The following is a 26,132-nucleotide window of genomic DNA, read 5'->3' on the forward strand; positions in this document are numbered from 1 at the left end:
TGACCTGACCTTTCACCTTATACAATCCATTGGTCTGTACATTCTTCTTTCAGATATCAGGTAATCAGTACCCTCTGTGTTCCTTCCAATTTGCTATGTTCTCTCTAGCTTACTCCCCCACCCTTTAATCCAGTTTGCTTCCCTCCCCAACACTCACTCTGATCCCACCTGCCCATTGCCTTTTCGATATTAATAGGTTTAAATACACCGATTTACCCGGGGTTCTCCTCCCTTGGCCAAACCCCTCCCACCACCACCCGCCCGTCTCCTCTGCTATCTGGAGCCATCCGCCTATTACCCCTCTCCCTCTGGTTCTATCTATTACCGACAGAGTCTGTCTCTGAACTCCATCTGCTCTTTCCCTCCGCCCTCACCTGGTTCTACCCATCATCTACCACCCCCTGCCTCACCCCCTACCTTCGCCTGGATTGGATGGATGCAGATATTTGTAATTTTATTTCCAAGCGACTCTGTGACCACTTCTGCCCAGAGACCAATGATGTTAAGAGAGAGACGGATTATGATTGGGCTACACAATGGAGCGGACCAATCAGCGTGCAGTTTGGATTGAAGCTGACGGGTATTGCACGGAGTCTGCCGGCGTTGGGGAGCGGGAAGTTACATGTAATTGCCACTGTACCGTGCAGTGGCGGAGGATATGGAAACTCGAAGCAGCACTGGGAGGGAGAGTGAGGAATGAAGCTACATCTACTACTGCTGGCCCTCCTATGTGGAGGGGTCTCCGCAGGTGAGTGAAGAGTCAGTGGTCAGAGGGACATTCAGCCCCTGGTCACTGAGTGAGCGGATGGACACAGGGTAACCGTCCCCAGTCGAGATGTGAAGGTCTCACACCACCCAGCCTGAGGTCAGTGGCGATCGGGTTGGGGGTGTTATGTGGTGGGAGCCCCTGCAGAGACTGCACACGGAGGCGAGGTGGGGAGGGATGGATTAACTTCGACGCCTTCACTGACCTGGGCAGGAACTGGACAAGTGGACAGTGGGACACCAGATGTCTGGTTAGCACTGGGGTTTAGAGGATGGCGCGGGAAGAGCCAGTTCAGTCCTGTAGATCCGTGCTGGAGTACTGTTTTTTCCCGACACGTTAATGTGAGGTAAGGGTGTGCAGGGGCTTTTACACAGGACAGAGGGGTTCGGACTGGGTTGTGGGAAGCAGGTTAAATGTGCTACAGTAGGGAAATGAGGTGACGCATCTTCGTGTTGTGAAGGAGAGGTTATTAATCTGTTAACAGACGGGTCTAAACTAGCCAGCGCTGACCACCCTACGCTATCAGAGATACAGTATTGTTCAATCCCCCCCCCCCTACCTGTTGTTGCGTGAATGAAGTCACCGGAGAAAGTTACTGGTGGATACAAAGGAGCTTCTTCATTCGACAAAACAAGGTACAGTAGGCATTATATAGAGACGCTTCCAGTGGAAAGGACTCATTGGCCAAACATGGGGCTTGATATTTTATGTGCCGAACATCAAAGGACATTCCATATTTACAATGCCTGGACAATACTTTCTTTGAAACTACATACAACATTCGCAACTCCTGATTCACATCCAAACCACAGACATCCAAATGAATATTAATCAGCATTGACTGGACTGGGATTCACAGCTTTTCAGACCCATTGTTCAGAGCTGCACCCCAAACTGAATGCACAATAAATTTTCAGACGTGAGGACTGGCAGCCAAAGTCAATTGTTAAATGTAAATGTCCTGTAAGTTTGACGTCAATGGTGGGTAAATTAATGGAAAGTATTCTTAGAGATGGTATATATAATTATCTGGATAGACTGGGTCAGATTAGGAACAGTCAACATGGATTATGTTGCGTGGAAGGTTATGTTTGACAAAACTTATTGAATTTTTTTGAAGAGGTTACTAGGAAAGTTGACGAGGGAAAAGCAGTGGATGTTGTCTATATGGACTTCAGTAAGGCCTTTGACAAAGTTCCACATGGAAGGTTAGTTAGGAAGGTTCAATCTTTAGGTATTAATATTGAAATAATAAAATGGATTCAACAGTGGCTGGATGGGAAATGCCAGAGAGTAGTGGTGGATAACTGTTTGTCAGGTTGAAGGCCGGTGATCAGTGGTGTGCCTAAGGGATCTGTACTGGGTCCAATGTTGTTTGTCATATACATTAATGATCTGGATGATGGGGTGGTAAATTGGATTAGTAAGTATGCAGATGATACTAAGATAGGTGGCATTGTGGATAATGAAGTAGGTTTTCAAACCTTGCAGAGAGATTTAGGCCAGTTAGAAGAGTGGGCTGAAAGATGGCAGATGGAGTTTAATGCTGATAAGTGTGAGGTGCTACATTTTGGTAGGAATAATCAAAATAGGACATACATGGTAAATGGTAGGGCATTGTAGAATGCAGTAGAACAGAGTGATCTAGGAATAATGGTGCATAGTTCCCTGAAGGTGGAATCTCATGTGGATTGGGTGGTGAAGAAAGCTTTTGGTATGCTGGCCTTTATCAATCAGAGCATTGAGTACAGGAGTTGGGATGTAATGTTAAAATTGTACAAGGCATTGGTGAGGCCAAATTTGGAGTATTGTGTACAGTTCTGATCACTGAATTATAGGAAAGATGTCAACAAAATAGAGAGAGTACAGAGGAGATTTACTAGAATGTTACCTGGGTTTCAGCACCTAAGTTACAGAGAAAGATTGAACAAGTTAGGTCTTTATTCTTTGGAGTGTAGAAGGTTGAGGGGGGACTTGATAGAGGTATTTAAAATTATGAGGGGGATAGAGTTGACGTGGATAGGCTTTTTCCATTGAGAGTAGGGGAGATTCAAACAAGAGGACATGAGTTGAGAGTTAGGGGGCAAAAGTTTAGGGGTAACACGAGGGGGAATTTCTTTACTTAGAGAGTGGTAACTGTGTGGAATGAGCTTCCAGTAAAAGTGGTAGAGGCAGGTTTGATATTGTTATTTAAATTAGATAGGTATATAGACAGGAAAGGAATAGAGGGTTATGGGCTGAATGCAGGTAGGTGGGACTTGGTGAGAGTAAGTGTTCGGCATGGACTAGAAGGGCCGAGATGGCCTGTTTCTGTACTGTAATTGTTATATGGTTATATGGTCCTAAACACAAAAACCACTCTAACACCACCCACTCATTTTCTCACATTCCCAGTTCTGGACCTGAAACATTAACTGTGGTGCTGCCTGGGCTGTTCAGAGTTTCCAGTTTTATGGTGCAGCCGATCTTGTGTCTTCCTTCCTCTCCCAGGGATGAAATCTTTGGAGTTTCTGTAGCTCTGTGTTTTTACGGGATTGGGTTGCTAGCCTCGTACCCGGCCCTCCTCCTTTCCCAGCCGGTCTTGGAACCATCTGTAGCTGAGTTTTTCCTATTGAAGTGTCCAAAGGCCTCTTTAATGTAATGTTAGTACGTGATTGCACCACATCCCCTGGCAGTGAGTTTCAGATATCAGCCACTCTCCAAGTAAAAACACCAGATCTCCTGTAAAACTCCTTCCTCTCACCTTAACCTATGAACCTGTGTTTTAATACCCCTATGATGGGAAAGCAGCCAGCTGGTGGTGTAGTGGCATCAGCGATGGACTTCGAGGCGAGAGTTCCCGAGTTCTAATCCACCCGGCATCCTTGTATGCTCTCCATCTGTGCTGGGTTAAGAGCTGGTGATCTCTTTTTTAAAAAAAACTCACCTGGCAGAAGGCAATGGCAAACCACTGCTGTAACTTGCCTCGTATGCAATTTCCCAATACGTCAGAGCGGCGTGGAAGGAAATTGCCCGCTAACTGGAAAATTCTGGATGTGACATATCTTTCCTATGATGGGAAAAGGATTTTGACTGTCCATCCTATCTGTACTTCTTACATATCGGGTCACCCCTTGGCCTCACATAGCATACTGAGCAGAAATGCTGACAGTACTCAGTGCAGACTCACCACCGTTTTATGCAGTTCCATTGTAGAGAGAATGAGATCTTCTTTACCTTCTCTGTCAAGGATAATCTGAAAATTATCTGTATATCAAGAGCTAAGGGTTAATTGGGAAGAGCAGATTTCCCTGAAGGATCAGTGTGGCTGTATATGTGTGGAGCCAGAGGTCTCAAATAAATGCTTCTCATTTCCACTTACAGGGGAGAAGGTCATGCCCAAGCTGGGAATTCAGGAAAGACTACAGAGACATCCTGAAACATTTCAATATTACAAATGAGGTGTTAGTGTTCTTGAGGTGTATAAGAATGGATAAATCCATGGGTCTGAATGAGAGCATCCAAGGATATTATGGGAATGAAGGCAGAAATTGGTAAGGCCCTGGGAGATCCATTTCTTCAATAGACAAGGGTATGGTACCAGAAGATTGGAAGATACCTGATGTTGTCCTTTTATGTAAGAAAGATTGCATGGGCAAGCTAGGGAACTACAAGCTGTTGAGCCTAATATTAGTGCTGGAAAATTTACCAGATGGGATTCTGAGAAACTGGATCTACCTGTATTTAGAAAGGCAAGGGCTGAGAAACTGTTTCTCACAAATCTGATTGAAGTCTTTGAAGAGGGGACCAAGAAGATTGACAAAGGATGGGCAGTGTATGTTACCAACATGGACTCCAGAAAGGCTTTTGATAAAGTCTCACATGGTAGACAGGTCCAGAAAGTGAGATCACATGGGACCCAGGGTAAGCTAGCCAAATTGATACATAATTGGCTCAGTGGTAGGAGATAAGTTTTGCGGAAAAGGTATTACTCGGACACGAAGGGAGATCGCTTTTGAAAGTCTTTATTATAACATATGTATCACGGAGAGCTCAACCTCTTAAAGCAGAGTTCTTGAGACTCTCCCCAAGTATACAGACTTTTCTTATTATATAGACACAGTGTATGTTATCAAAAGCTTCCAAGCATGATTGTGAAATAAGCATGCAGGCAGATAATTCCTTTGCTCAATGATCATGTCTTATCACAGTAAAAAAATATACAATCAGGTTACTGTTTTCTTTATCTATTCGAAGCTACTTCTGCCTACAACCTTGAAGCCAGGACAATTACACAGTTCAGCTATTAAAAAAAACAGAACATCACGTGATTATGCTTTGAATATTCCTTCTCAAGCTAGTTAGCCCTTTACAGCAGTCCTGCAGAAGCAGTTTAAGGCTGCTGTGAAAAAAACTCTTTAACATCTTAGTATCTAGCTAGTAACAAAATTTCTTCCACAGTTCCCTCCTTGTTGATCTTTTTCAGATGAACACTCCTCACATGGTAATTCCTCCTCTTCTTCATTAGGGGGTACATATCCATAGGGGAAGGGTCTTTCCTTTCCAGGGTACACCTTTTCGCCCCACCAGTGTTCTGTACTTGGTCTGTAGTTCATCATCTGGGACACCACAGGTACCTTAGGGCTGGTCAAAGTCCCTTGTATCAACTGACTACAGCCCATCCTCAAGAACCCACATACACAACACCCCAAAATGCATACCACAGTCACTATTATAATTCCATGCATGGCCCATTTTCCCCATCCGGGGAACCATTCCCATAGCCCTTCCCACCAGTATCCTCCACTATTAAAGTTTTCAAATTGTTCCCCCTTTTTCCTCATCTCCACAACCTTTTCCATTATGTGCTGGTTCAAGTCAGTTATATTTTCCAAAACATCAGGGATGTAGGTACAACATTCTTTCCCTATCACAGCACAGGTTCCCCCTTCTTCAGCCAATATAAAGTCACCGGCCATTCAATTTTGCAAAACTGTCTGCCATATGGCGATCATCTCGGTGTTGATGCCATACACCTGGGACTGAGTTTCTTCCAGAGTGTCAGCAGTGTTATTAGCTAGTTCTTCTAGGGCAGCAGCTAATTTAATTATTTCTGTGGTGGTCTGAACCACTCCATAGGTAGGAAACATTATCATCCCGAATCTTTCTGCCTCTGATATGCCCCTTCTTGTCCTAGTCCAATGGGGTGTTCCCTAGGATGATCTATAACAGCACCCACTCCATTCCTTATTAAGACTTAATTTTAGAATATCACCAAGCTCTCCCGGGAGCCAGGGGTATGCCCTGCTCCCACACACCCAATAAATGCCATTTACTGATTGGGGAGGGTCGGCAGTGGTAAAGAGGGTACAGCTGTTATTGCCCAGTTGATAAGGGACACTAGGGTTATGATTGCAATAACAAGTGGCATCCACCGGCTCAGAGGAGGGATCTATTTTAATTCCAAGTTTCAATTTTGAGAGATCGCTCAGGGTTGGCTGGAGGTACCATCCCTTAAAACAACAGGGGTAGCATTGATCCCTTCTCGGATTTATTGTTTTGGAACAGTGTGCACCTCATTTGTCCCATTACCGTATGCCTGAAATAGAGGAATAGTATCAGTCTGATTTTGGGTGAGGGGAATCATGGTTTTCCCATGCTGTGGTTCTTCAGCACATACCCAACAGGCTCCCTGCTTTACCTGATTAGCATAGGTGAGACATAAGGATAAAAAGGTATTAGAGTGACCACTACTCGCAATCTGAATTAGCCCTCCCATGTACACCAACCGCCACCCCCCCCCCCCCCCCCCCCATCCAATGCATCTTCGGTCCTTTCTGACTCCTCTGATTGTTAGTTGCTAGTTGACTCAACTGCCCCGCCGCTTTCTGCTTTCGACCGGTGATGTTTTCTGCATCTAGCTGCACGAACCCAGTCTTCTCTTCCGTCTACTTTCAGGGCCGTCTGGGTGGTTAGCAGCACAGTGTAAGGTCCTTTCCACCTAGGAGAAAGAGAATCTCTGTTTAAATGTTTTACATATACTTGGTCTCCTGGTTGGAATGCTTGTATGGGGGCATCTCCAACAGGGGCCTGTGCCTGTCTCATCCTCTCATGCAGTTCAGCCGCTGTTCTACATATGGCTCGTTCATAGGCCAGAGTTTGCTCATCATTCCATATCAGAGCCAGTTTTTCAGCACATACTGGGGGTCTGGCCCCTGTGGTCATTGGGCGTCCCGTGAGAGCTTCATGAGGTGTCACTCCTGTAACTCTATTCTTTCGATTTCACATAGCGTACAACACTATGGGGAGAGCTTCTGGCCATGACAAGCTATTATCCTGACACACTTTGGACAGGGCATTTTTCAGTTCCCCTTTCACCCTTTCCACTATCCCCGATGACTGAGGCTGATAGGGAATATGCAGTTTCCATTGGAATCCCATGGCCTGTACTAATCCTTTACTATTCTGCTGGTAAAATGGGTACCTCCATCACTATCTATCCCCACGGGTATTCCGTATCTAGGTATTATCTCCTTCCACAATATTTTCACCACCGTCCTAGCATCATCTTTTCGAGTAGGGTAGGCTTCCACCCATCGGGTGAACATGTCCACTATTACCAGCATATACTTATATCCCGAAGCCGGGGTCACATGCACAAAATCAATTTGCAGATTTTCAAAGGGCAATTTAGGCATCGGAAGGTGATCATACATGGCTCCCCACTTTCCCGGGTTGTACCGTTGACAGATGGGACAAGATCGCACAATTTTTTGTATGACTGGGGTTATACCAGGGGCATACCACTGCTGATCAATTGCATGCTGCATCCCTCCTTTGCCCATGTGTGCCTATACATGTACTAGGCGACACAGGGGCGAAAACAGGGTTCTTGGACATATTACTCGCCCATCTGGGTGAAACCAAAATCCATCCCTACAGTAGCATTTTACTTTTTCCCATGTTTGTTTTTTCTTGTAAGCTAGAGTTTTGCTGTGCTGCCTGCAACTCAGAGGGCTCCAAGACAGGGATAGGGGGTTCACTGGAAGTACGGAAAGCTTCTGGATGGCTGCTACCCTCTTGGCAATTTCGTCAGCATGAGCATTTCCCTGAGAAATTTCATCTGTGGTTCTATTGTGAGCTTCACATTGAGTAATTGCTAGTTGCTTTGGTAGTTGAATAGCTTCCAGCAAATTCAGTACCAGCTGAGACTGTTTGATGGATTTCCCCGCCGATGTAATGAATCCCCTGTTTTTCCATATTTGTCCGAAATCATGTACCACGCCAAAGGCGTAGCGAGAGTCCGCATATACAAACCCCATTTCCGGAAAAGTTGGGATATTTTCCAAAATGCAATAAAAACAACAATCTGTGATATGTTAATTCACATGAACCTTTATTTAACTGACAAAAGTACAAAGAAAAGATTTTCAATTGTTTTACTGACCAACTTAATTGTATTTTGTAAATATGCAAAAATTTAGAATTTGATGGCTGCAACACACTCAACAAAAGTTGGGACAGAGGCACGTTTACCATAGTGTTACATCACCTTTCCTTTTAATAATACTTTTTAATCGTTTTGGAACTGAGGATACTAATTGTAGTAGATTTGCAATTGGAAATTTTGTCCATTCTTGCTTGATATAAGACTTCAGCTGCTCAACAGTCCGTGGTCTCCGTTGTCTGATTCTCCTCTTCATGATGCGCCATACATTTTCAATAGGAGATAGATCTGGACTGGCAGCAGGCCAGTCAAACACACGCACTCTGTGTCTACAAAGCCACGCTGTTGTAGCCCGTGCAGAAGGTGGTCTGGCATTGCCCTGCTGAAATAAGCATGGACGTCCCGGGAAGAGACGTCGCCTTGATGGCAACATATGTCTCTCTAAAATCCTAATATACGCCTCAGAGTCAATGGTACCTTCACATACGTGCAACTCACCCCTGCCGTGGGCACTGATGCACCCCCATACCATCACAGATGCTGACTTTTGCACCTTTCGCTGATAACAATCAGGATGATCGTTTTCATCTTTGGCACGGAGAACTCGACGCCCGTTTTTTCTGAAAACTAGCTGAAATGTGGACTCATCTGACCACAGCACACAGTTCCACAGTCTTTCAGTCCATCTGAGATGAGCTCGGGCCCAGAGAACTCGCCGGCGTCTCTGCATAGAGTTGATGTATGGCTTCCTCCTTGTGTAATACAGTTTCAAGTTGCATTTCTGGATGCAGCGACGGACTGTGTTAAGTGACAATGGTTTTCTGAAGTACTCCCGAGCCCAAGTGGCTATAATTGTCACAGTAGCATGATGGTTTCTTAGGCAGTGCCGCCTGAGGGCTCGAAGATCACGCGCATTCAACAGTGGTTTCCGACCTTGCCCTTTACGCACTGAGATGTCTCTGAATTCTCTGAATCTTTTCACAATATTATGTTCTGTAGATGTTGAAAGACCTAAATTCTCTGCAATCTTGCATTGGGAAATGTTCCTTTTGAACTGACTAACAATTCTCTCATGAATTTTGGCACAAAGGGTTGAGCCACGACCCATCCTTGCTTGCAAAGACCGAGCCTTTGATGGACGCTACTTTTATACCCAGTCATGATACCTCACCTGCTACCAATTAGCCTGCTTAATGTGGAGTCTTCCAAACCGGTGTTACTTGAATATTCTGTGCATTTTTCAATCTTATTTTAACTCTGTCTCAACTTTTGTTGAGTGTGTTGCAGCCATCAAATTCTAAATTTGTGTATATTTACAAAATACAATTAAGTTGGTCAGTAAAACTATTGAAAATCTTTTCTTTGTACTTTTGTCAGTTAAATAAAGGTTCACGTGAATTAACATATCAGAGATTTTTGTTTTTATTGCATTTTGGAAAATATCCCAACTTTTCTGGAAATGGGGTTTGTATATTGACCATCTGACCCTTAGCCAGTATACAGGCTCGGGTTAGGGCAAAAAGTTCTGCCGCCTGCGCTGAAGTTCCCTGGGGCAATGCGTAGGCCTCCACTGTCTGGTGTGGATCCACTATGGCATATCCGGCCAGGAGCAGATCGTCTCTGGGCTTATGTGAAGATCCATCAGTAAAAAGGATCAGGTCCGGATTCAGCAAAGGGTCTGCTCGTAGATCCACTCTGGGGGAGGTAGAGCATTGTACCACAGCCATGCAGTCATGTTCATTTTCCTCAGAAGGTTCCGGGACAAAAGTAGCAGGATTGACTGCGGGCAATCGTTGATAGGTGTAATTGGGGTGCGATAGCAGAATTACTTCATATCTTGTACATCTGTAGGCGGTGAAGTGTTGTGTTGCCGCTGAATTCAGAAGCAGCATAACAGCGTGCAGTACTCTTACCTCGCAAGGGTGATCGAGGACCAGTGGTAAGGACTTTTTCGACCATTATTGCTGTAGTGGCCACGGCGCAAAGACTGGCAGGCATTCCCAGGACCACAGCGGGTAAGGCTGTAGAATAATAGGCTATTGGTCTCTTCCCGCCCCCATGATTCTGGGTAAGAACCCCAGTGGTGAATCCCTGTTTCTCACAAACATGTAATTGAAAGAGGCGCGCATAATTAGGGAGTCCCAAAGCCGGGTCAGTGGTTACAGCTGCCTTCAAGGCTTGGAATGTGTTTTCTCTCTCTGGGGTCCATTCTACCTGCATAGGCACCTCTTTTGCAGTGGCAACATGGAGGACTGCATTGTACAGGCGATATTCGTATCTCTATTGCCGACCATCCCCAGAAAGGAAAGGACCTCTGTCTTTGTTTTAAGTGGCGGTATCCGAAGGGTGGCTTGGTTCCGGTCTGGTTCTATCTCCCAAGTTCCAGCCTTCAGGGTAAACCAAAGATACTGTACTTGGGGCTGGCAAAATTGTAGCTTAGTTCTGGACACTCTGTGACCCCGGGCGGCTAAGAACTGAAGCAGAGCCAACGAGTCTTTTACACAGTCTGTCAGGGTAGATGATGCCACTAAAAGGTCGTCGGCGTATTGTATCAATATAGAATTTCCCTCCATGTGGCACTCACCCAAGTCATGTTTAATAGCAGCGGTGTACACGGCTGGACTTTCAGTATATCCCTGGGGCAGCCGAGTACAGGTGTACTGCTGCCCCTTGTAGGTGAAGGCAAACAGATACTGGCTGTCCGGATGGAGGGGAATAGAAAAGGAGGAGGAACACAAATTGACAACAGTGAAGACAGTAGCATCAGATGGAATAGATGAAAGAACCATGTTAACGTCAGGTACCACCGGGGCTATGGGAATTACAATATTGTTTACAGCTGGTAGATCTTGCACAAAGAGCCACTCATTAGGCCGTCCAACCTTGGGTATAGGCAGAATCGGTGTGTTACAGGGGCTGACAGTAGGTCTGAGAACCCCTTGTATCAGAGAGTCTATGACAGGGGCTATACCTTCTTCTGCCTCAGGTGCCAAACGGGATCTGACGCATGGTAACACAGCATTCTTCTTTAGCTTGACACAGTGGTCTTTTGTAGTGAGCACTCGGCCTATGTGTGTCTTGTGGAGGGCCCACAGGTCTGCATTTACTGTTTCCAATGCTAAAGGACCTGTAGAACCTAACGGCTCAGGCGGTTGCTGTCGTTGGATCACAGTTAGGGGGTCTTCCAACTGATGGGAAATTCCTGGCAGATATAGTCTTCCTTCTTCAGGCCCCTATCTCTCGAAATCCCCAATACAGTCGATAATGGGGGAAGATTGTAACCGCTTGATCATAGGGCCCATCTGTTTTGCCCGATGGGGGGGGGGGGGGGGGTGCATGGCAAGGGTCAAATGAGGGACTGAGTCAAGGCGGAACAGGGATTGTTGCTCCGCAGAGAGGTGTACCGGGATACCCAATCCTTCTGTCCCAAAGTAGAGATAAGGTTCTGGGTGTATTTCAGTTTCCTGCCCCTCATGAGTGCGCGTCGTTTCCCGATATTCAGGGTTGTATACCACGCCACGCAGTGCAAGCGGGAGTGATACTGTGCCACTTGCAGCAGGTCCCACAAAGCTTCAGTGTGAGCCGCTGGTGTCAATTTGTCAAGTTGTTACCTTAGGCGGCACATCTTAACAGTATAGGGGGTGCCCCTGAGCTGCCAGCTGTATAATATTGGCTCAGATTTAGCTTCAGAGGTAAGGAACACGGTCGGTAACTGGTGTGTCCGGGGTGAGGGTACGTCCATATACATGCCCTGAGGGGTGCAGTAAGTAGTGGCTCCTAGTTTGCAAAGAACCTGGCGTCCCAACAGGGGCAATGGAGTAGTTTTGGATACTATCAGAGTTTCTTCTATACGATTGTCTCCCAAAGTGACCTTCTTTGATAGGGGTTCTGACAGGGGAATGCCAGCTACTCTCACAGTTACTACCCTGTTTAGGTTTAGGGGTAGTCCCAGGGAGTGGGTACAGAGGACAGGGTAGCGCCAGTGTCCACCAAGGCTCGCAAATGAGCGTCTCCTGTTCCAAGGGTTACCATGGGTTGCGTTTCTGAGTCTTGGGGAAAGTGATATAACCACTCCCTGCACCACCACCTCCGCTGGGCCCCCCTATTCTGATAGAAAAGGGTGATTATAAGTAAAGGAGGGACCTTCCCTTTCATTTGACGGCGGGATGCGTAGGTTCTCTATAAAGGATGCTTCGACACTCCCTAGCCCAATGCCCTTTTTCCCACACTTACAACATATATCCCGGGATTTATCCTTTCTCTGTCCCCTTCTACTTTCTCTTTCATTTCCGCCTCCCCGGTCCTGCCTATAGAACTGTGTTTTATGTGCCTTAGGGCCATCTTGTGGCCCAACAAAAAGTGTCTCCCTATCCATGTTTACCAGTGTGGTAACTATCTCAGGCCAGGACATCGTCTGCCAGTTCAAATTTCGCATTTTAAAAGTCTGAGCCTGCTGTGGCAGCATGCAATTGAGGAGGGTCTGAATGACCAGCGGTCCGTTTCCTTCCAACGGGACCCCGGCATACTCCTCCCAGGTATTCCTGAATCGGACTATCAAATCAGGGGCTCCTCATCCTTTCTCTGCAGACAGCTAGTGACTTCTCCTAGATCCCCATGCCGCTGCGCTGCCCTCATAATGGCTTCTTTTCCTCTCTGTTGCAACCAGTGTGCGAGAGATTCATTGCCCTCCTGATCATCATTAGGTCGCCAATCCCCAGTTTCCCCAAGTGGGACCTGCACTGAATCCTTCAACGTAGCCCAGGAACTACCATAGACACACTTCAGGAGGGTTCGCAAATCATCTCACACATTTGTTCCAGCCAATTAAGAAATGCAGCGGGTCTTTTTACCTCCGCTACCATGGCCCGCGCCTCTGCAGGGGTCTACAGCTTTAATATTGTTGTCTCCCCGATCATTAATTTTTGGAGCTGGCTGAACTGGATGAGAGGTCGAATCGGGAAGGACAGGAGAGGGTGAGTGATGCCGGCTTTGGCTTCTAGTTCGCATAGCAGTTCCTAATCGTTCTTGTACCTGACCTCCCCCCACTGCCCCCTCTTGTGCTTCGGGAGGTTGTTCCTCCACCGAGGCGGGCGGCGCTGCTTGTCTTTGTACATGATTACTCTGCTGACGCCAGGCAGCGACCATTTCTATTACCCCGTCCATCATTCCGTGCGGTCCTATATTGGGACCATAATCCTTACTGGCCTGGGACACCATTTGGGGTATCTGGGGATATAGCGGCACAGGAGCGGTTTAGGAGAACCCGGTGCTTCGGGAGACTATTTCCTTTTTTGTTTTGGAGGTTGGTGTCTTTTTGCTACCTCCATCCATTTTTCAAAGCACCCCATCATATACTCAAAATCCTAACTTGGGTTTCCATTTTCGGTCGCCACCCTGTCCCACCAGGTTTGTATTAATGGAATTTTAAAAGATCCCCCGTATGGCCAGACTCACTGTGACCAGCCGTAGAGATCACTGCTAAAAGTTACTGCATATCGGTCGTCCCCGGTTTCCCGGATCACCGTGTCGGCAGGTGATCCCGGGGGCATCAGAGGGTCTCCTGCCTTCTGTCGAGCCTTCTTCACAGTTCTCTTTCGCTTCTCCGTTTTCTTACTTACTTTCAAGGCCCCTTTCGACCTTGCTCGTCGGGACGGGGTTGCAGGAGCAGCAGAAGCCACTCGAGTGCTAGAATTTCCCATTATCTGCAAGATAGCACAGTTATGCCGCGCGTTTTCTGGTAATCTATTTACAGCGCTCACCGGTGTTAGAGTTTCATCAGTGGTCCCTTCGTTCCTTTATCTTCAGTTCGGTAGTTACCCTTTCTTACTTTTCAGTTCCCCCGCTCAGCTAGGGCCTCTACAGTCCACCCCCATTTTCAGCTAGGGCATCAAAAAAATTACAGCCGTTCCCCCTTTCAGCTGGGACGCCACTGCCTAACTTGGGAAGTCTCCTCTTTCCGCTCGGGTTCTTTTTTTTAAAATCCTGAATCCTGCTAAGTTGCTCGTTCCAATAATTCCCTTATAACTTGAGGGGTGGTAGAGCACTATCAGATCCCATCCTCCGTCGCCAGATTGTTGCGGAGAAGGTATTACTCGGACACGAAGGGAGATCACTTTTGAAAGCCTTTATTATAACATGATACGTATCATGGAGAGCTCGACCTCTTAAAGCAGAGTTCTTGACTCTCCCTGAACACACAGACTTTTCTCATTATATAGTCATAGTGTTTGTTATCAAAAGTTTCCAAGCATGTTTGTGAAATACAGCATGCAAGCAGATAATTCCTTTGCTCAATAATCATGTCTTAGCACAGTAAAAAATATATATAATCAGGTTACTGTTTTCTTTATCTATTCGAAGCTACTTCTGCCGACAACCTTGAAGCCAGGACAATTACACAGTTCAGCTATTTAAAAAAAACAGATCACGTGATTATGCTTCGAATATTCCTTCTCAAGCTAGTTAGCTCTTTACAGCAATCCTGCAGAAGCAGTCTGAGGCTGCTGTGAAAAAAACTCTTTAACCCCTTAATATCTAGCTAGTAACAAAATTTCTTCCACAATAAGAGTGTGACAGTGGACAGTAGATTTTTCAGATTGGAATCTAGTGACTGGTTGTGTGTTGCAGGCATTGGTTTTATGATTGGGATGAGAATGTAGATGCCATGTTTGGAAGTTTGCAGATGACAACAACTTAATTAAAGAAACAGAACAAGACATAGATGCCCTGATAACTAAAATATGATACCTGTGTTATAAGGAGTGACTGGAGAGGCTGAGACTGTTTTCCATGGAGTGGAGGAGAATGAGGGGTGACTTTATTGTACATTGCAAATAAGAGAGGTCATGACACTGATCTGTGGTACATCACTAGTCACGGATTTCCAAATAGAAAAGCATCCTCCTACCTTCACCTTCTGCCTGTCATCACCCAGCCAGTTTGGACTCGTGTAGCCAGTTTCCTGGCTCTCACGTGCCATGTTGTTCTGGTCCAGACCACCATGGAGCCCTTGGTAAATGCTGTATTCGGGTTATGTCTCTCACCCTGCCTTCCTAGTCTTCTTCAAAAACCATCTGAAAAATATTGAAGTTAGTGATGCAGGACTTCCTCCACACAGAGCCTTGTCGATTATTCCTGATCAGCCTCTGACTTTACGTAATTCAAGATAAGTCAAGTCAATTCCTGTCCTTTTTTTTTGTCAGGAACTTCCTACTACTGATGTGAGACTGACTGCCTGTAGTTACCATGACTCTCCCTATTTCCTTTCTTGAACAAAGGAACAATTATTCAGGACCATACCTGTAGTTTACAAAGATATAAAGATCTTTGTCTCGGCCCCATCAATCTTATCTCTTGCCTCTCTCAACAACCCGGATATATCTCAACAGGCCCCATGGACTCATCCACTTTCATGTTCTTCAAGAGACCTAACACAGCCTCTTTCTTCAAATCCCCGTCATTGCACACTGATCTACTGGTACTGGGTACTGTGATTGTGTAACGGTTAGTGTGATATTAATTACAGCTCAGAGCATCAGAGTTTGGAGTTCAATCCTAGCATTCTCTGCAAGGAGTTTATACGCCCTCCCCATGGAATGCCTGGGTTTTCTCCGGGGGCTCCAGTTTCCTTCCACAGTCCAAAGACGTACTGGTTAGTGGGTCAATTGGTCATTGTAAATTGTCCAGTGATTAGGTTTAGGCCAGTGTCAAAATCGCATGTTGCTGGTGGTGGCTTGAAGAGCTATTTGCACAGTATCTCTAAATAAGTAAATAAACAGTGAAGAAGATTATCAAAAATTACAGAGGGATCTTCATCAGTGGTGTAAATGACAAATTAATTGAGATAAGTATGAGGTTCTGCAATTTAGGAAGTCCAATCCTGGCACGACTTTCATGGTGAATGGTTGGGAGTGTTGTAGAAGAGGTACCAAGGTCTTCAATGACATAATTCCCTGAAAGTGGCATCACAGGTGGATAGGTGGTGAAGAAGGGTTTTAGCAAGTTCACCTTCATCAGTCAAGGCACTGAGTATGCAAGTTGATTTGTTATTTGCAGGACATTAGCGCAGTTTTATTTGGATTATTGTGATCTATTCTGGTCAATCTGCTTCAGGAAAGAAGCCATTAAGTTGTAATGGACCAGAAGTGAGTTATGAGCATGTTCCTTGGCCTGGAAGGACTGCTATGGAGAGTGCTTGAATGGTTTGGGACTTTCGTCATTGGAGATGATGAGACTGAGGGATGATCTTGTCGAAGTGCATAACCAACAAGATAGAGAATTGGTGGATGCTGTGTACATGGATTTTCAGAAAACATTTGACAAGGTGCCTCCCATGAGGCTGTTTAACAAGATCCCATGGTAATACAGGCAAGATACTAGCATGGATCAAGCATTGACTGACTGGCAGGAGGCTAGGAGTGGGAATGAAGGGAGCCTTTCCTTATTGGCTACCAGTGTCTAGTGTTGTTCTGTAGCGGTTGGTGTTTGGACCGCTTCTTGTGATGTTGCATGTCAGTGATTTTGGTAATGGGATTGATGGCATTGTGATCAAGTTTGCAGATGATTTGAAGGCAGGTGGAGGGCAGGTAGTGCTGAGGAAGCAGGGAGGCTGCAGAAGGACTTAGATTAGGAAAATGGACAAAGAAGTGACAAAGGAAAGATAGTGAGGATGGCAACCAATGTGAGCATTCATTTCCAGAGAACTGGAACATAAAAGCAAGGATGTAATGCTGAGCCTTTATAAAGCACAGGTGAGGCCTTATTTAGAGTTTTATGAGCAGTTTTACACCCCTTATTTAACAAAGGATGTATTGACATTGGAGAGGGTTCAGAGGAGGTTCACGAGTGATTCTGGAATGGAAGGTTTATGAAATGAGGATTGATTTATGGCGCTGGACTTTAGAAGAATGGGGGGGTGGAATCTCATGGAAACCTATCAAATGTTGAAAGGCCTAGACAGAGTGGATGTTTGGATCTTTCCTATGGTGGGGGAGTCTAGAAGCCTTGGAATAGTGGGACATCCATTTAGAACAGAGATGAGGAATTTCTTTAGCCAGAGGGTGGTGAATCTGTGGAATTTGTTGTCACAGGTGGCTGTGGAGACCAAGTTGTTGGGTATATTTAAGGTGGAGATTGATAGGTTCTTGAATCATTGGGGCATGAAAGGTTACAGGGAGAAGGCAGGAGAATGGAGTAAAGTGGGAAATGGATTGTCCGCGATGAAATGGCGGAGCAGACATTGGGCTCCTAAGGTGACATCTTGAGGGTTAATGCCCACAGTCTTTTTTCCTAGTTAAGTCAAGTCAAATTTATTTATAAAGCACGTTTAAAAACAACTCATGTTGACCAAAGTGCTGTACAAACCATAACAGGTAGCTAAAATTACAAATAACAAGAAACGCAGATATGAACAAGGTACAGAGCTTATAGACACAAAATAAACAACACCTGAGCCTAGGCAGACATCAAAAAATCAGCCGCATCAAGAAGATTCAAACGCTAGTGAATAAAGGTAAGTTTTGAGTCTGGACTTAAAAGAGTCAATGGAGGGGGCAGATCTGATAGGGAGGGGAATGCTGTTCACAGTCTAGGTGCTACAAGTCAGCTGACCTGAGGAACCTGGGAGTAGAATAAGAGGTTAGAAGGTCTGCGATATAGGAGGGGGGGGCAGCCCATTTAGGGCTTTATAAACAAACAGGAGAATCTTAAAATCAATTCTAAACCGTACTGGTAGCCAGTGAAGAGAGGCCAGGATAGGAGTAATATGGTCCCTCTTCCAGGCACCTGTCAGGAGCCTGGCTGCGGAGTTCTGGACCAGTTGCAGATGGGACAGGGACAACTGACTAATCCTAGTATACAGGGAGTTGGAATAGTCCAAGCAGAAGGATATAAGGGCATGGATGACTTTCTTGAGATCTTTAAAAGAGAGAAACTGCTTGATTTTGGCAATAGTACAAAGCCGGAAAAAACCGGCTTTTACTACTTGCTTGTCAAACTTAAAGGCAGAATCAAATAACGCACCAAGGGATTTAACATGGGGTTTGACAAGGGTGGACAGGTTAGCAAGACTGTTGGTAATCACTTTGATGGAGTCAGGGGGGCCAAATAGGACAACTTCAGACTTGCCTTTGTTCAGCTGTAAGATGCTTTGTGCCATCCAACACTTAATGTCCTCAAGGCAGTTCATGAGGCTGGCTAGATTCGACTGGTTGTTTGGTTTCAAGGGGACATAAAGCTGTGTGTCGTCAGCATAACAATGGAAGGAAATGTCGTGTTTTTGAATGATTTGGCCAAGGGGAAGCATGTATCTAGAGAAAAGAATGGGACCATGGGACCTAGGATGGAACCTTGTGGGACCCCACGGGAGAAACTAGCTGGGGAAGAGGAAAATTTGCCTATGTTGATACAGAAGCTTCTATTTTTAAGGTAGGATATGAACCAGTTCAAGGCAGTGCCATCAACACCAACCCCATACTGGAGACGGTCTATTAAAATGGCATGATCCACAGTATCGAACGCTGCGCTGAGGTCTAGAGGAATTAGGATGGCAGAGTCACCTGAGCCGATAGAGAGGAGCAGGTCATCGTACACTTTCAGCAGGGCAGACTCTCTGCTATTATAGCCTTAAAGCCTGACTGAAATCTTTCCAAGATATTGTTTAGGTGTAGGTAGGGCAGCAACTGACTGAGAATAACCTTTTTCAGAACCTTTGACAGGAATGGAAGTTTAGAAATAGTTCTGTAGTTACTAGGTAAGGTAGGGTCCAAGTTGGGTTTTTTCAGGAGGGACTGTACAACAGTATGTTTGAAGCAGGTTGGAACGTTTCCCAGTGGCCAGGGAAATGTTAATAATAGAAGGACGCTGGGACCGGCTATGTCAAAGACGTCCTTCAGGAGGGCAGTGGGGACAATGTCAAGGGGGCAGGTTGCAGGTTTCATGGTGGAAACAATCCTTGTAAGGGAAGATAGTGTGATAGGTTGGAAACAGTCCAGTTTAGATGCACAGACCAGTGAGACAGTTAGGTCACTGGTGGGTGTGGGGAGAAGATATTCATTCTAATGTCTTCAACTTTGACAATGAAGAATTTTAAAAATTTGTTGCACTTAGCAGGGGACACATCTAAACTAATATGGGGGGGGGGCAAATGACAGAATTTATGGTACTGAATAAGACCTTGGGATTATGAGAGTTTTTAGAAATTAGATGCCCCCCCACACCCACCAGTGACCTAACTGCGAGTATTTTGCTCTCGCAGCCTTAACTGCATCCTGATATTTGTGAAGATTATATCTCAACATTTCAAAGGAAATTTGAAGCTTATCACACTACCACTTTCGTTTGGATATCCTGCACTTTCTCATCAGGACTCTGGTGGTGTCATTAGTCAGAGTAGAAATAGGAGGATATTTCAGATGAATATGTGGCTTGAAAAATGGTGCAAGGGGGAGGGATTCAAATTTCTGGGGCATTGGAACCAGTTCTGGGGGAGGTGGGACCGGTATAAACAGGATTGTCTGCACCTGGGCTGGACTGGAACCAATGTCCTAGGGGGAGCGTTTGCTACTGCTGTTCAGGAGGATTTAAACTAATGTGGCAGGGGGATGGGAACAAGTGCAGAGAGACAGAGGGGTGTAAAATGAGGGTAGAAGCAAAAAGTAGTAAGGTGAAAAGTAAAAGTGGCAGGCAGGCAAATCCGGGGCAAAAAGCAAAAAGGGCCACTTTTCAATATAATCGTATAAGGGCTAAGAGTGTTGTAAAAACAAGCCTGAAGGCTTTGTGTGTCAATGCGAGGAGCGTTCATGGATGAATTGAATGTGCAGATAGTTATTAATGAATATGATATAGTTGGGATCATAGAGACATGGCTCCAGGGTGACCAAGGATGGGAGCTCAACATCCAGGGATAGTCAATATTCAGGAGGGATAGACAGGAAAGAAAAGGAGGTGGGGTAGCATTGCTGATTAGAGAGGAGATTAACGCAATAGAAAGGAAGGACATTAGCCTGGAGGATGTGGAATCGATATGGGTAGAGCTGCATAACACTAAGTGGCAGAAAACACTGGTGGGAGTTGTGTACAGGCCACCTAACAGTAGTAGTGAGGTTGGGGATGGCATTAAACAGGAAATTAGAAATGTGTGCAATATAGGAACAGTAGTTATAATGGGTGACTTCAATCTACATATAGATTGGGTGAACCAAATTGGTAAGGGTGCTGAGGAAGAGGATTTCTTGGAATGTATGCGGGATGGTTTTCTGAACCAACATGTCGAGGAACCAACTAGAAAGCAGGCCATTCTAGATTGGGTATTGAGCAATGAGGAAGGGTTAGTTAGCAATCTTGTCGTGTGAGGCCCCTTGGGTAAGAGTGACCATAATATGGTGGAATTCTTCATTAAGATGGAGAGTGACATTGTTAATTCAGAAACAAAGGTTCTGAACTTAAAGAAGGGTAACTTTGAAGGTATGAGATGTGAATTAGCTAAGATAGACTGGCAAATGATACTTAAAGGGTTGACAGTGGATATGCAATGGCAAGCATTTAAAGATCGCATGGATGAACTACAACAATTGTTCATCCCAGTTTGGCAAAAGAATAAACCATGGAAGGTAGTGCACCCGTGGCTGACAAGGGAAATTAGCGATAGTATCAAGTCCAAAGAAGAAACATATAAATTAGCCAGAAAAAGCGGCACACCTGAGGACTGGGAGAAATTCAGAGTCCAGCAGAGGAGGACAAAGGGCTTAATTAGGAAAGGGAAAAAAGATTATGAGAGAAAGCTGGCAGGGAACATAAAAACTGACTGTAAAAGCCTTTATAGATATGTGAAAAGAAAAAGATTGGTCAAGACAAATGTAGGTCCCTTACAGTCAGAAACAGGAGAATTGATCATAGGGAACAAGGACATGGCAGACCAATTGAATAACTACTTTGGTTCTGTCTTCACTAAGGAGGGCATAAATAATCTTCCGGAAATAGTAGGGGACCGAGGGTCTAGTGAGATGGAGGAACTGAGGGAAATACATGTTAGTAGGGAAGTGGTGTTAGGTGAATTGAAGGGATTAATTGCAGATAAATCCCCAGGGCCAGATGGTCTGCATCCCAGAGTGCTTAAGGAAGTAGCCCAAGAAATAGTGGATGCATTAGTGATAATTTTTCAAAACTCCTTAGATTCTGGATTAATTCCTGAGGATTGGAGGGTGGCTAATGTAACCCCACTTTGGTGGTGGGGAAAATGCTAGAGTCGGTTATCAAAGATGTGATAACAGCACATTTGGAAAGAGGTGAAATCATCGGACAAAGTCAGCATGGATTTGTGAAAGGAAAATCATGTCTGACGAATCTTATAGAATTTTTTGAAGATGTAACTAGTAGAGTGGATAGGAGAGAGCCAGTGGATGTAGTATATTTAGATTTTCAAAAGGCTTTTGACAAGGTCCCACACAGGAGATTAGTGTGCAAACTGAAAGCACATGGTATTGGGGGTATGGTGTTGATGTGGATAGAGAATTGGTTGGCAGACAGGAAGCAAAGAGTGGGAGTAAACGGGACCTTTTCAGAATGGCAGGCAGTGACTAGTGGGGTACCACAAGGCTCAGTGCTGGGACCCCAGTTGTTTACAATATATATTAATGATTTAGATGAGGGAATTAAATGCAGCATCTCCAAGTTTGCGAATGACATGAAGCTGGGCGGTGGTGTTAGCTGTGAGGAGGATGCTAAAAGGATGCAGGGTGACTTGGATAGGTTAGATGAGTGGGAAAATTCATGGCAGATGCAATTTAATGTGGATAAATGTGAGGTTATCCACTTTGGTTGCAAGAACAGGAAAACAGATTATTATCTGAACGGTGGCCGATTAGGAAAAGGGGAGATTCAACGAGACCTGGGTGTCACTGTACACCAGTCATTGAAGGTGGACATGCAGGTACAGCAGGCGGTGAAAAAGGCAAATGGTATGTTGGCATTCATAGCCAAAGGATTTGAGTACAGGAGCAGGGAGGTTCTACTGCAGTTGTACAAGGCCTTGGTGAGACCGCACCTAGAATATTGTGTGTAGTTTTGGTCCCCTAATCTGAGGAAAGACATTCTTGCCATAGAGGGAGTACAAAGATGGTTCACCAGATTGATTCCTGGGATGGCAGGACTTTCGTATGAAGAAAGACTGGATCGACTAGGCTAATACTCACTGGAATTTAGAAGATTGAGGGGGGATCTTATTGAAACGTATAAAATTCTAAAGGGATTGGACAGGCTAGATGCAGGAAGATTATTTCCAATGTTGGGGAAGTCCAGAATGAGGGGTCACAGTTTAAGGATAAAGGGGAAGCCTTTTAGGACCGAGATGAGGAAAAACTTCTTCACACAGAGAGTGGTGAATCTGTGGAATTCTCTGCCACAGGTAACAGTTGAGGCCGGTTCATTGGCTATATTTAAGAGGGAGTTAGATATGGCCCTTGTGGCTAAAGGGATCAGGGGGTATGGAGAGAAAGCAGGTACAGGGTTCTGAGTTGGATGATCAGCCATGATCATACTGAATGGCGGTGCAGGCTCGAAGGGCCGAATGGCCTACTCCTGCACCTATTTTCTATGTCTCTATGTTTCTATTAAGCCAAGGCAGACCTTTAGGCTCAGGCATTTTGAATTTAAGGGGAGCAACAGTATTTAGAATAGAAGAGCAGGTGGTATTAAATAAGGAAGTGATTTCCTCAGTGCTGAGATGGGGAGGAGAAGCCTCAATGGTGCAGGTTTTAGGAGCAGCTATGAGAGCCTCAGAGAACTTACTGACAGTCGAAGGGTTGATGTAATGAGAGGAACGTACAAGAGAATGAAATTTAATAGGGGAAAATGGGAGAGAAGCATCAAACATTGCAGCACTATGATCCGACAGACACACATGAATTATTTCTACATTGCAGATCGGAAAACCAGATGATAAGACCAGGTCGAGCATATGGCCTAGCATGTGAGTGGGTCCGGTGATAAGCAAAACTGGATTAAAAGACTCAAGCAGATCTATAAAATCACTTTCGAGAGGCATAGTGGGACAGCAAACATGAATATTAAAGTCACCAAGAATCAGAACTCGATTAAAGTTGGACATAGTATTTGAGAGGAAGTCCACAAATTGAGTGATAAAATCTTTATGTATTTTTGGTGGACAATACACAAGAGCAATTAAGAGGGGATTGACCAGGCCCACTTTAATTAATTGCACCTGGAAGCTGAGGAAATAATCAGAGTTCAGTAGACGTCTATTAAAATGTTTCTTAAGCACAGCGGCTAGGCCCTCTCCGTGTCCGGAGGGTCTAGGCGTGCTAAAGAAGTTACATTCATCTGGACAGAGTTCAGCAAGCTCACCAGTGCTTAACCAGGTTTTGGTCACCAGTAAGAAATCCAATCACAACACAAAAGTACAACTGCAGATGCTGTGAATCAAAGAATACGTACACAATGCTAGAAGAACTCAACAGGTTAGGCAGCATCCGTGAGAAAAGAGCAGCCAACGTTTCGGGCCGAGACCTTTCATCAGGAATGGGGGGGGGGGGGGGCGGGGAAGAGAGGGCCAAAGCCCAGTAATAGAGATAGGGGAGGGGGTAGGGCTAGAGGCGCCAGATGGAGAACCAATCAGAGGAAGGATAAAGGGGGGAGGGGATAAGCATGAAAGGAACTGTAGAGATAAAGGAGCAGAAAGTAGAAAGGGGAGAGAACAATGTATGAACATTGAATTCTCCAATTTCCGGTAATTCCCTTCCCCTATCCCAGGTCCCTCTCTGCCTCTCTCCCCTTTCTACTTTCTGCTCCTTTACCTCTTACGTCTCGGCCCGAAACCTTGGCTACTCTTTTCTCACGGATGCTGCCTGACCTGCTGAGTTCTTCCAGCGTTGTGTACGTATTCTTCAAGAAATCCAATCCTTGGGCGGTAAAAAAGTCATTGAGAATAAAAGACTTATTGGATAAGAATCTCATGTTGATCAGAGCCATTTTGACTGGGATAGCAGAATAACCTGATAATGGCTCCCTCGCCAGAGGGTGGAGGTTCTGGAAAACTACTCCACTGCGCTTCACAAATGGCCTGGCAGGGAGCCCATAGGGCAGTGGTTTGGTGTTCAGGTCTATGTCTGGGATAATTGGTCGAAGAAAGGTGTACCTGACCTCAAAGGAGCGCCGAGGAATGGAGCGACATGGCTAACTGGGCCCAACACTCACCATGACTTTTCCCTCCCCTGCTGTGGGTCAGAGTCGGCAGTGGTACCACAATCTCGGCAGTTGTTACTGTTTCTCAATGAGAGATTGTTCCCCCAGCAGTGTCTGATACGGTATACGTGTTTGAGAGGGTGGTGACCACTGAGTGTCCTAGACACTACCTCCCTGTCCTTACCACCCTACCTGGTGGTCACCCACCTCCTCCTCCTGGACCTGTGATGTTTCCGGATCACTAAGTGGACCTTTTACCACGTTCTCTGCATCTAAAATGCCCCGGAGTCCAGTAGCTTCTTGTGTTCTGCCATGAGCTGTGGCTGGACACATGTTTTGTTAGTGGTGAGTGGAAATGTTTCCATACTCCCACATCCTGCAGGAGGGACAGATCAATGTCCTCACCTCCCCAGTCTCCTCTCTGTGGAGAGAAAATAGTCACCTGAAAGAAAGGGTGATTGTTTGCTCCAGTTGTCACATCATAGTCCCTCGAAAGATCTGTGAAGTTTGTCATTTGCCTCATTGACCAACACAATCTGAGGATGTTTTGGGGGAAGCCCTCAAGAGTTACTTTGCTTCTGGTCAGTGTCCCCTCCGATCTGTAATGACCAGTGTGCTCAAAAATGTTGTGCTGGGCAAGTTTTTGCCTGTGACAACATGTGCACACTGAATTTTTCAGTGGAAATAAATCTGAAGCTATTCTGAGGATAAGTTACAAAGTTCTGTTTGTTGTTCAAAATAATACACATCACGGAGTTTTATTTCTCATATACAATATCCAGTTCTGAAATCTGCAGGCAAATTTTCACAAACACCAGGTTGTCAACTGTCCACATTAGAAACCGGAAAAGGAGATGTGATTGTGTAATGAAAGGTACGTCGCAGACGTACGATTAGCGGACGATTTCCCTCCACGCCTCTCTGAGGTAGTGGGGAACCGCGTACGATGCAAGTTACAGCAGTAGTTGCCATTGCCTTCCGCCAGGTGAGTTTCCAAAGAGATCACCAGCTCGTAAACTGGATCCAGTTCGGATGGAAAGTGTGCAGGGGATCTGGCTGGATTCGAACTTGTCCGGTGCTGATGCCACTACACCACCAGCCAGGTCTGTGATTATGTACAATTGTGAAATACACTTAACATGCCAATGAGGTAGAGGGTGACAACCTTTTGTGCACGGTTTAAATTCCTTTGTGCGCGAGTTGCAAAATCAGACCTTGGAGGGATCATTGCTTCAGGTGCCAACATAGCATGCCCAACCGTATAACCCGTATGTCTTTAGCATGTGGCAGGAAACCAGAGCTCCTGGATGAAATTCAAACATTCATGGGGAGAATGTACAAACTCCACACAGAGTATAACTGGAATTGAACCCAGATCGTTGATGCGATAAAGTGCTATGCTAACTGCTACATTACTGTGATGACTCTTGACTAAAGGTCAAATGTTATCTAAGATGCTTTTCCTCACAGTATGTCCGTACCCTCTTTTCCTACCCTTCCTATTGCTTTCCTCCACCAGTGATCCCACAAATTCCTCCTGTCCCACTGTTGCCTCTGGTTCTGTTGACTGAGTGACATCCTGTTCATCAGTGGAGGATACGTCCTGCATTTAGATCCTCTCTCTGCATTGAATGTGGATTTCCAGAGCACATGGGACAGAGGTCACCCTCTTGTGGGAGATGTAATGCCCCACCCTGGAGCACCTCCCTGTACCCAGGAGTCACTGTGGGTGAAGTGAGAGTA

General features: G+C 45.4%; 1 protein-coding gene across 1 annotated transcript in view; it reads left to right on the top strand.

Annotated features, from left to right (window-relative positions):
* The first annotated feature begins 665 nt into the window (after positions 1 to 665).
* Positions 666 to 26,132, top strand: part of LOC140720954 (class I histocompatibility antigen, F10 alpha chain-like) — a 28,660-nt gene continuing 3,193 nt past the window's right edge. The window contains exon 1 of the mRNA XM_073035815.1: positions 666 to 748. Coding sequence (XP_072891916.1) covers positions 697 to 748 — 52 coding nt within the window. The 5' untranslated portion in view covers positions 666 to 696. The remainder of the gene's footprint in view (positions 749 to 26,132) is intronic.

This window comes from Hemitrygon akajei, chromosome 2 (assembly GCF_048418815.1).
Source record: "Hemitrygon akajei chromosome 2, sHemAka1.3, whole genome shotgun sequence".
Taxonomy (NCBI): domain Eukaryota; kingdom Metazoa; phylum Chordata; class Chondrichthyes; order Myliobatiformes; family Dasyatidae; genus Hemitrygon; species Hemitrygon akajei.